Source organism: Crocodylus porosus, unplaced genomic scaffold (genome assembly GCF_001723895.1).
Source record: "Crocodylus porosus isolate Cpor-Errol unplaced genomic scaffold, CroPor_comp1, whole genome shotgun sequence".
Classification (NCBI taxonomy): Eukaryota; Metazoa; Chordata; order Crocodylia; family Crocodylidae; genus Crocodylus; species Crocodylus porosus.
Genome location: NW_017728947.1, coordinates 111,630,709 through 111,641,020, shown reverse-complemented (window position 1 = coordinate 111,641,020; position 10,312 = coordinate 111,630,709). Strand labels below are relative to the sequence as shown.

At 46.3% G+C, this 10,312-nt stretch overlaps 1 protein-coding gene across 1 annotated transcript in view; it reads left to right on the top strand.

Annotated features, from left to right (window-relative positions):
- L2HGDH (L-2-hydroxyglutarate dehydrogenase) overlaps positions 1-10,312 on the top strand; it is a 23,886-nt gene that overhangs the window by 1,194 nt on the left and 12,380 nt on the right. The window contains exons 2-6 of the mRNA XM_019551173.1: positions 504-669; positions 1,722-1,873; positions 2,498-2,629; positions 4,779-4,941; positions 5,531-5,565. Coding sequence (XP_019406718.1) covers positions 504-669; positions 1,722-1,873; positions 2,498-2,629; positions 4,779-4,941; positions 5,531-5,565 — 648 coding nt within the window. The remainder of the gene's footprint in view (positions 1-503; positions 670-1,721; positions 1,874-2,497; positions 2,630-4,778; positions 4,942-5,530; positions 5,566-10,312) is intronic.

The following is a 10,312-nucleotide window of genomic DNA, read 5'->3' as shown; positions in this document are numbered from 1 at the left end:
GTCTGCTGAGGGGCCTGGGTGCCACTGAGGGGCTTATATCGACTACGGGGGGGGGTGCTGGAGGGTGTGGGGGGGGCATAGAGAGTACCGAGGGGGTCTAGAGACTGTCACATGGAGCCTGGTGCCTGTTGAACCTGTGTAGAGACAATTAAGGGGGCCCGGACTCTACCGAGGGGGTTATAGAGGCTGTCGAGGGGGTGTAACAGCTATCCACTGGGCCCTGGAGGCGATAGAGACTGTTGGGGGGATGGAATCTAGTGAGGGGGGATAGAGACTATCGAGGGGGTCTGGAGGCTACTGAGGGGGACCTGGAGTCTAGCGGGGGGTGTAAAGACTATCACAGGGGGCTGGAGGGGGCATAGAGGGTATCGAGGGGGTTTAGAGACTGTCCCATGGAGCCTGGTGGCTGTTGAGCCTGTGGAGAGACTTGAGGGGACCTGGACTCTACCAGGTGGGTTATAGAGGCTGTCACGTGGAGCCTCGTGGCCATTGAACCTGTGTAGAGACTAGTCGTAGTAACCTCTTCTGACACGATCTTTTTGCTTTTAAATAGCACGTTCAATGTGGCTGTTGTCGGTGGTGGGCTCGTGGGGCTCGCGTCTGCCAGAGAGCTTGTTCTGCGACATCCGTCCCTCACTTTTGCTGTGCTGGAAAAGGAGAAAGAGCTAGGTATGGTGTGTGTGGTACCATATCAGTGGCTGCTAAGTGAGCTCTGCTTGTCTTCATTAGACTGTTTCTAGTTCCCTAGGGTCCACCAGTAAGAGATTTTTTTACTAAAAATTCAGATCCTTCAAAAACTGCTATATTTTACACTTGATCATTATAAAGGTATTTTAATATTAATATTATATTGTTGATTTTTAAGAAGTTAACAAAAAAGTGAGGATTTCTTGGAGTGGCAGGGAAGGGAACAGGAACCATGTATCCTGGCTGCTGAAATGCGTGGGTAGTTGCCCACTGGAAAAATTGATGCACTCCTATCTAGGGACTCTAGAAATACAGGGAAGAAGAGCAAAAAAGCTGCCTATGGCTGTGGGGTTTGTCCTGTGTAGTTCTCAGTTTTTATTATTATAATAATCAAATGTATTATTATATATACTTTTTATTGTTTATGTATTTATTGTTCACTGTTTTAGTGAAGGCTCTAAATAAACTACTACTACTAAATAAAGTTAAATTTGATAAATACATTCACTCTTAACACCTGTCTGTCTTCCCTCCATTTCATTTCCTAGTAAGAGGAAGTTAACAGTCAGGCTTGACTTACAAGTGTATGATTGTCCACTACAAGATAAGCAGGACTGCAAGCTTTGTGAAAGGCATTCAGGATCCCGCTGGTTTTGTGGTACAGGGAGGAGCTGTGGGATGGATTTCATTTTAGAACCACTGTTAATGTATATGCAGTCTGAATTGATTTGCATGCGATTGCTGCAAATCTCCTTGGAGAAAATATTTTAATTGCTTTTCTATCCATTCAGTGCATGACGCACTGTGATTATTGTGGTGTAGACATGATGTCAATATTGTTGGAGCCCTCCTGAACTAAGGGAGAAATCTTGAGGAATGTGTAGATCCTTTGTAAGATCTCCTACTGCTGGGGAATAGAAGAGGACAGAGCTTAAATGGATCAATTTCCTGGCAGCTGGAAGTTTTAAGATGCTGCAAGAATCTAATCTGCATAGAACATGTATTTTAATATTGTAACTTCTGTTTTTGTGTAGCCTGTCACCAGAGTGGACATAACAGTGGAGTAATTCACAGTGGAATTTACTACACCCCTGGATCTCTGAAAGCTAAATTATGTGTGCAGGGTGCTGCCCTTTGCTATGAGTACTGTGACCAAAAGGGAATTCCCTATAAGCAGTGTGGCAAGGTACAGTAGCTGCTTCATTTTTTATTTTTAAAAGCTTGGTCATGTGATAGGTCCATTTTTAACTGTACCAAGCACATTGTTATGGTCATTTCCCAAGGAGAAGCTTTTGTGGAAGCCATGAGTTGACCCACATATATCTGTGGAAGTAGAGGGGAAGGGTGTTTGTGCCCTGGTTTTTTTTTTTTCTTTAAAGGAATTCAGATTAAGCCTGCCCACAGGCCTAAACAATAGGACATTGAAGTGAGATGGCAGCCCACTGCATATCTTTCTTTTCCCCTTCCCATTTTTGTACATCTCAAGCTAGCTGGTTGCTGGGGTAAGACCAAGTTTTATTTTTTAAAGTATCCTTATAAGATATAAATTCCTATTCCCCTTCTTTCTCACTCTGATCTCTTGCACCATAGCCCTGGTTGCAAATATCTTCCACAGTAAAGCACTTACATTATTTTGTAGCACCTGTTGTTCACATATCCCTTAATTAGTTAGCAATGGCAAGGGTTTAATACAACTTTACACTCACTAGTGCACCAAACATTAGTTTTTCTGTTGTATTTTTATGCTCAGCACATTTAATGTAGTTATCACAGTAGGACTCACCTTTGCACTCTTACATTCTTTCTGAAGCTAATTGTAGCAGTGGAACAAGAAGAAATCCCAAGACTCAAGGCACTGTATGAAAGAGGATTGCAGAATAATGTCAGAGATCTGAGACTGATAAGTGCCAAAGAGATGCAAGCAAAGGAGCCCTTCTGCAGAGTAAGTTGTTTTCCTTCCCTTTTAATGGAATGAAGACTGTTCGTCTGTTTTCTCTCATTCTTGGTGACATGAACGTCCTGTGAGAGAGACCACGAGACAGTTCTTCTGGGTGACAATTTCAGAAGATTTATTGGAAGCTCCTAGTATGAAAATTGGCAGTAGAATTGAAGGAATGGTCAGAAGTGTTTACCGCACAGCCAGTCCCACATATGGGTGCCCATTAAATAAAAACAGAGATGTGTTACAAAGGGAACGTTTAGCAACGTTTTGGGGAAACGCTGCAGAGCCTTCCTCAGGTATGGTCACATCTGCTTAGCATCAGCCTCAGCCCCAAGTAGCATCTGTATCTCAAAAAAGGAAAAGTGCCAGAGACTTCATGGAATCTGTGAGGATACTAGATATTGGTTAACTGGGAGATGCTCAGATACTATCGTGATGGGCGGTAGGATAGATAGACTTGAGTGGAGTGGAAGGAGGGGCTGTTGCTTAGACATTACTGTAGCCACAAAGAGACAAACCTTCGCTAAAAGGGATTCTTTTTGACCTCTTATGACATTTGGGGCCTATTGCCAAATAAATAATCTTTGCATATTTTAAAATCAAGTCACTCGTTATTTCTGGAAATGATCGAGTTCAAATGGGTCATGAGACCTATAAATGATTGACTCGTCCTCATAGAATTGAACCCCAGCATCATAAGCAGAAGAGACCTTATATAGCAAGTTAGTTGTAAAGAGTGCAAAGCACTGTATTAAGTACGTAGAAACGTTGTATGGACTGAAAGGACAGGGCATCATGAAGTGCATTATGAGTATGGGGTTTAGATGTTTCTGACCATATCTGAGGTCCATATTACAAGAGAGCTGAAGTGCAGATGTGTTCCTTGTTGATATGGCTGTACAAATTTGGTTCTACAAAAACCTGTGATTCTTAGATATAGACAGTAACACGCTAGTGAGTGGCATGAGAATTCCTGCTAAAAATGGTAGATTTGGACCCCTGGCATATGCCTTCATAGAAAAGTACAGCTAGAAGGGACCTCTGGCAGTCATTTAATGTAACCCCCTGCTCTAGGCAGGATCATCCCTGTCCAAAACTGTCTTAGACAGTGGTGTGTCTAACCTGCTCTTAAAAACTTTGTGAATAACCCTCACATACACCTACCAGGTATAATACCCAAAGCATCTAAAGTGGGTGACCAACCTGCAGCATGAGTGCCACAAGTGGCACAGACAGCCTGTGTGTATGGCACACAGCAAGTCAAGGACAGGACAGGCACACAGCAGCAGATAGGGTAGGAAGCAGAAAGCAGAGCTGCAGATCAGGCAGGGGAATTGGAATGGCACTTGGGGAGGGTGCCAAACTAATTGTGGCACACCTGCCAAAAAGGTTGGTCCCCACTGATCTAAAATACCCTTTAACTTGCTACAGGTAAAGCAGGAGAACAAGGGCCCTGTCAAAGTTTTGCCACTCCATGGAGAGGAGGTAGTTTGTTGAATGCACTCAAGCGAGCCAAGGTGGAGAGCCAATCCCCTCACTACAGAAGAAGGCAAACCCCCACAGTCCATGTTCATCTGACCATGGGGTAGAATTCCTTCTTGATCTTAAATGTGGTAATCAATCTGACCTTGAGTGGAGGAGTAAGATCCTCTAGCCCGGACCCTCAAGGTTTAAGTCCCAGCAGGAGTGTCAGCACACCTCAGTGAAAGTCCTCAGCCTTGGCTGCAACCAACACCCAGTGCTTCTGGGGAAAGAAAAAACCCCAAGCAACAGTAGGAACAGGATGGGGGAAAATTCCTTCCGGGTCCCACATGGCAAGCCGCATAGCAGGTGCAAGTTATTTTCTGGTTCAGAAAAGTCCAGGCTGCAATCTCGGATACGTAATTCAGGGAGTGGTGAGACATGACAGAAGTGACATAGTTAACATACAGTGACATGAAGCATTGCTAACTACAGTGTTTCACGCAAAGCACTCAGTGTGGCTGTATGTATGTTGTACTGCACAGTGTGTGACGCGGCTTCTGTAGTTCAGTTTGAAGCCAGCATCATACAGTGTACTTTATCATTGACAGCTATGTAGTGAAGCATATCCTAATTAGACACACAACTGTCACTTTGGTTTTCTGTAACTCATCCAATACCATTTCAGGGTCTGATGGCCCTTGATTCCCCATACACAGGCATTGTGAATTATAGACACGTGGCCCTGTCATATGCTGAAGATTTTCAGAAAGCAGGTGGGAGAGTGTTGACTGATTTTGAAGTAACCAACATGGAAATGGCTAAAGAAAGTCCTCCAGAAAGTACAGAAGGTAAGACATTCCTTCCCTTGCTTCCTTGTCATCTTGCAGTCTGTTTTATGGGATACTTGGTCTTGAGGCAAACTAAAAGTCCCTAAAGAAAAAGGCCATAACTGCTTTTCTGTCGCACATTTTTAAAATTCTTTATTAACATCTATCCCAAAGCCAAAGTGATGACAGTTGAAATGCTTCATCAAATTTAGCATGCCCAATTTTTTTCCCACGCATGTCAACTTTAAGCAGAAACATGGTGATTGTCAAGTCAACATAGAACAAAAATACAGTGAAATAAGACTAGATTTTAGATGAAGCAGGTTGTTTTCTCAGGTAACTGGCAGCTGAACATTAGTGCTCTTCACTTGTATCCAAGAGAACAGATTTGGCCAACCATATGGACTGCAAAATGTGGAAAATAGTAAAATAACGTATGAAAGAAACAGCAAACTTTAGAATTCATAAATATAATCCCATCAGAATTATGCTTTTTTCACAGCTTCATATTGTTCCAGTTGGCCTCCAGACCTGTTCAGATGCTTCTACTATCAGTTTTCTCTTTCTCTTTTTTGCTCTGATAACCCTTTTTTTTTTAACTGTATTGCAGGGTTGAAACATCCAGTTGTTGTTAGAAACTCGAAGGTAAGAACTAAGCCAAATACTTAGTTGTTTCATGGAGCCATGGTTCTCCTTGTTTTCTCCTTGGGAGTTAGTGATATGATATGATAAGCTATCCAAATTATTGGAAACAGTAAATATTGACATTGGATAAGCTGTTGCATTATTACCTAACATTGCTGTATTTAAATGCAAATTGCAATCACTACATGACATGGTGCACAAAGCAATATGACTGTGTCGTTTGGAAATTACCTTGAGTGAGTTTCATACTTGACTCTGTTTTATTCAGTTGATTGCCCTATAATTGATTGTTTCAGTTCCTTGTCTTGTTTGTCTTGTCTCTTGTTAGGTCCTGTCTTCCCTGCCTGTGGGAACTGGCTCCCTTCCTTACTGAATAATTTTATCTGGAGGATTTTCCTCTCTGTCCAGCTCTAGACATTTTGTCTAACTGGTTCTTTGAAATTTTTAAAGGAAGGTCTTGTGTTCTATTTTTTTTCAGGGGTGGAGCTTAAACCTGTCAGTGTATTTCTTAGGCTGTGCACTTGCATTATATGTTTAGCGCTTCATATGCCTGTAACAAGTGCTAGTGCTAGGGGTGGTCACAATGCCCCTTGGTGGCTTCTCAGCCTTTGCCAAATTTTGACTCCCCTCGCAGTCTCTCCTTCGCTTGCCCCCCAGTCCTTGATGTTGTTATCTTGCAGAAAAGGGAGGCTGCCCCAGGGTTTCCCAAGCCTGGTCTCACTCCTATGACCACAGGTGTCCATGGTCATTGTCTTGAGGGCAAATTATGTGGGTTTCATCTTCTCCAGTACCCATTCCCATGCCTTGCAGCTGACATGCTAACATATGCCCTTCCTGGGCTATGGGATTCCAGTCCCAGTCCTCGCCCCACTTGGGCTACGGGCTTCTCAGCCCCCTCTGTCACCAGCTGTAGACCCTGATCTTTGGTTTCCCCAGACCCTGGCCCTGCTTCTAGACTAATTGAAACCTTTGGGCTTCCTGGCCAATCCGATGCTTGCCCCTCCTGGGCATCAGACCTCTGGGCTTTTTAGCTGTGTTGACGCTCCGCCCTCTGTCTGGACTTGGGCCCTCTGGACTTAAGGTGTACCGATACATTGGTCCACATCGTATCAGAACTGATAAAAGGAAAATTGACATGGTCAGCAATCGGGTTTTTTTGGCTGATGTGGCTGATAATATTGCTGATAAATGCCACATGAATGCGAGCAGCCACAGCATGCACATGGCCAGGAGTGCAGCCCAGCAGCTTAGAGAGCAGCATCTGGCTGGTAAGTCTCAGTGGGGGAAAGGGGTGGGGGGGCAGATTTCATAGACATTTGGGCTGGAAGGGACCTTGGAGGATCATCGAATCCAGCTCCCTGCCCCAGGGGCAGGAAGTCAGCAGGCATCATAGGATCCCAGCAAGATAAGCATCCAAATGTGTCTTGAAGGCATGCAAAATGGGTGCTTGAGCTGCTTCTGGCAGCAGTCTATTCCAAACCTTGGGAGCTCAGACAGTAAAGCAGTTCTTCCTTATGTCCAGCTTGAATTGGTTGTGGCGGAGTTTGTGACTGTTCAATCCTGTCATCCCTTGGGGCGCTCTGGTGAACAGACGTTCCCCCAGATCCTGATGAGCACCCCAATAAACTTCTAGGTGGCCACCAGATCACCCCTGAGCCTGCACTTTTCTAGGCTGAAGAGTCCCATGGCTCTCAGCCTGTCATCATAAGGTCTCTTTTCCTGACCTCTGATCATGCGCATGGCTCTCCTCTGCACTCTCTCAAGCTTCTCCACATCCTTTTTGAATTGTGGAACCCAAAACTGGACACAGTACTCCAGTTGCGGCCCGAGTACAACAGGAGAATGAAGACCCGGGATCTGCTTGAGAAGCATCTGTGGATGCAAGCCAGCATTTTGGTCGCTTTACTAGCCGCAGCATCACACTGAAGGCTCATGTTCATCTTGTGGTCAACCATGACCCCCAAGTCCCTTTCATCTGTAGTGCTAACCAGCGTAGCGCTGCTGAGCCTGTAAGGGTGCTGCAGGTTTTTCCTCCCAAGGTGAAGAACCTTGCATTTTTCGGTGTTGAACACCATCAGTTTCTCATCTGCCCATTTCATGAGCCTATCAAGATCTGCCTGGATCGCCCTTTTGTCCTCAGGTGTGGATGCTTTACCCCAGAGTTTGGTGTTGTCGGCAAACTTGGCCAGCCCACTTCTGACACCAATATCCACATCACTGATGAAGATATTAAACAGTATAGGCCCTAGGACAGAGCCCTGAGGGACGCCACTGGTGACTGTGGACCAAGACAATTGGCTTCCATCAGTAGAGACAAAGATAGAGGCCTCCGTGGTGATGGAGGGAGTAGGACTGGGGCCGGGGCAGGCTCTGCAAGCGGGGGGCATGGGATGGAGCTGCAGCTCATCCTAGGGCTGTGGTGAGGTGACTGCTGCTGCTGTGCACAACCCTGGAAAGGCATGGGGGGCATGTGCCCCCCCAGATCCGTGCTCAAGGGGAAGGCAGGCTGCTGCCTGTGGGTTCCGGGCCAGGGGCTGTACCGGCCTCTTTCCAGCAGGGAGGCTGGGCCCAGGCTGTGCTCAGGGCAGACAGTGGGAGGGGAGCTATCATGAATTTTGGGGTGCAGCCCCCACTCCCAGCGCTGCTGCTGCCTGCCCTGCCCTCCGTGAGTGTAGCCCCTGCCCAACCCCTCCGCTGGGAAGAGGTGAGTGCAGCCCTTGGTCCTGAGCATCTGCAGTGAGCAGCCTGCCCTCACCCTGCACACAGATCTGGGGGGCATGTGTACCCCATGCCTCCTTTTGGGGGGGTGTGGAGCAGCAGGAGCCCCCCTTGTGTCCCTTGGACTAGCTGCAGCTCCATCCTGCACCTTGTCCTGCCCCGGCTGGGCAACGCCTGCCCCAGCCCCACTCCCTCCCTTACCGTGGGGCGTTTGATCTGCCCCCACCAGACCCCCTCCCCCCCAAGAGACTGACCAGCCGGACACTGCTCTCCAAGATGCTGGGCTACATGTCAGCAATCAGATTGGTATTGGCCGATATGGCTGGTTAATAATCGGTTATTGGTAGTGGCCTAAAAAATCTTGTATTTGTGCGCCCCTACTCTGTTCCCACGTGCTGCCCTCTGGGCCCTCCAGCTTCAGGCTTTACCCCTCTATGGGCTTGCTTGCCTCTGTTCTTAGGCCTGTTTCTTCTAAGGCCTGCCTCTCCATGCTGTGCCAAGCGCCCTATCACAGTGCCTTTGTAACACTACAAGAAAATGGGTGACTAGGCGTGCGCCTACCTGTGGCACTACAAGAGCCAGGGCAAATACTACAAAACGAACCTGTTTGAAATGAGAACTTTTATGTAGCACTCTGCTTTGTAGCACTACATGCAACGTTTGTAGAGTTACATGCAGGGGATCTTTTACTCCCCAGCATCCCACAGTGCTCTGTTCAGGAAAGCACCTTGAGCATCATCTGGTTCAACCCCCCTGCATAAATGCAGGACTGCTACTTCTAAATCATCTCCATGCAATGCTTATCCAGCTGCCTCTTGAAAGCCTCCAGTGAAGGAGATCCCGCAACCTCCTTGGGCAGCTTATTCCACTGCCTCACAGTTCTAGCAGTAAGGAAGTTGAGGTCATCTCGCAATTTCATCTAAACCTACTTTGCTGCAATTTCCATTGTTGCTTTGCATCCTGCCTCTGAAGAACAGTTATTCTCATTCTTTAGGGCAGCCTTTCAGATATTTGAAGACTGCTATCATGTCGTCCCCCCACCCTTCATCTCCTTTTCTCCATGCCTAGTTCTCTGAACCTTTCCTTGTGTGACTTGCCTTCCAACCCCTTTATCATTTTTGTTGCCCAACTCTGGACCCTCTCCAACTTCTCTACATCCCTCTTAAAATATGAACTTGTTACATGGAGGCTGCTCAGGTCTAAAGTTTGGAGTGCTAATCTTCAAATATCCCATAACAGATTCTTGTTCTAAGTATGTATTCACATTATGTATGCATTTAATGTACTCATGTTATGGGGTGTTGAGTTATTGAAAGACTTCCCTTTCAGGTCTGCTGTTCAGCTTCTTTCTTAAATACAATTTACTTTTTATAGCTAGGAAGTTACAAGGTACAATAAAAGAAAGGGTACAGTGTTGTGGCTGTTGCAACCCCATTAATACTTCTTGTTGTGGCCCTGCTTTTTTCATGAGTTAATAACTTGATTCTATAAAACCCCAAATTTTCATATTATGGGAGCCCTTTCCTCTCTTTGTGTTCCCCTAATCGAAAGTTAAATCACTAGAATCAGATACTTTCTTCCTCCAATAACTTTAACTTGTCAGACCAACCTGGTGGCCTTCTACGACCAGGTCACCAGATCCTTAGATGCAGGGGGAGCAGTGGACTTCGTCTTCCTGGACTTTCAGAAGGCCTTCGACACTGTCTCTCACCCCGTTCTCATAAGAAACTGGGGGCTGTGGTGTAGACACCCACGCAGTCAGATGTGTCGCCAACTGGCTGGAGGGCCGCACCCAGAGAGTGGTGGCGGATGGGTCATTTTCAACCTGGAGGGATGTGGGCAGTGTGGTCCCCCAGGGCTCGGTCCTCGGGCCCGCGCTGTTTAACATTTTCATCAGCAACTTGGACGAGGAGGTAAAAAGCACCCTGTTCAAATTTGCTGATGACACTAAGATGTGGGGGGATGAGGGCATGCTAGAAGGAAGGAACAGGCTACAATCAGACCTAGACAGGTTACAAGGGTGGGCGGA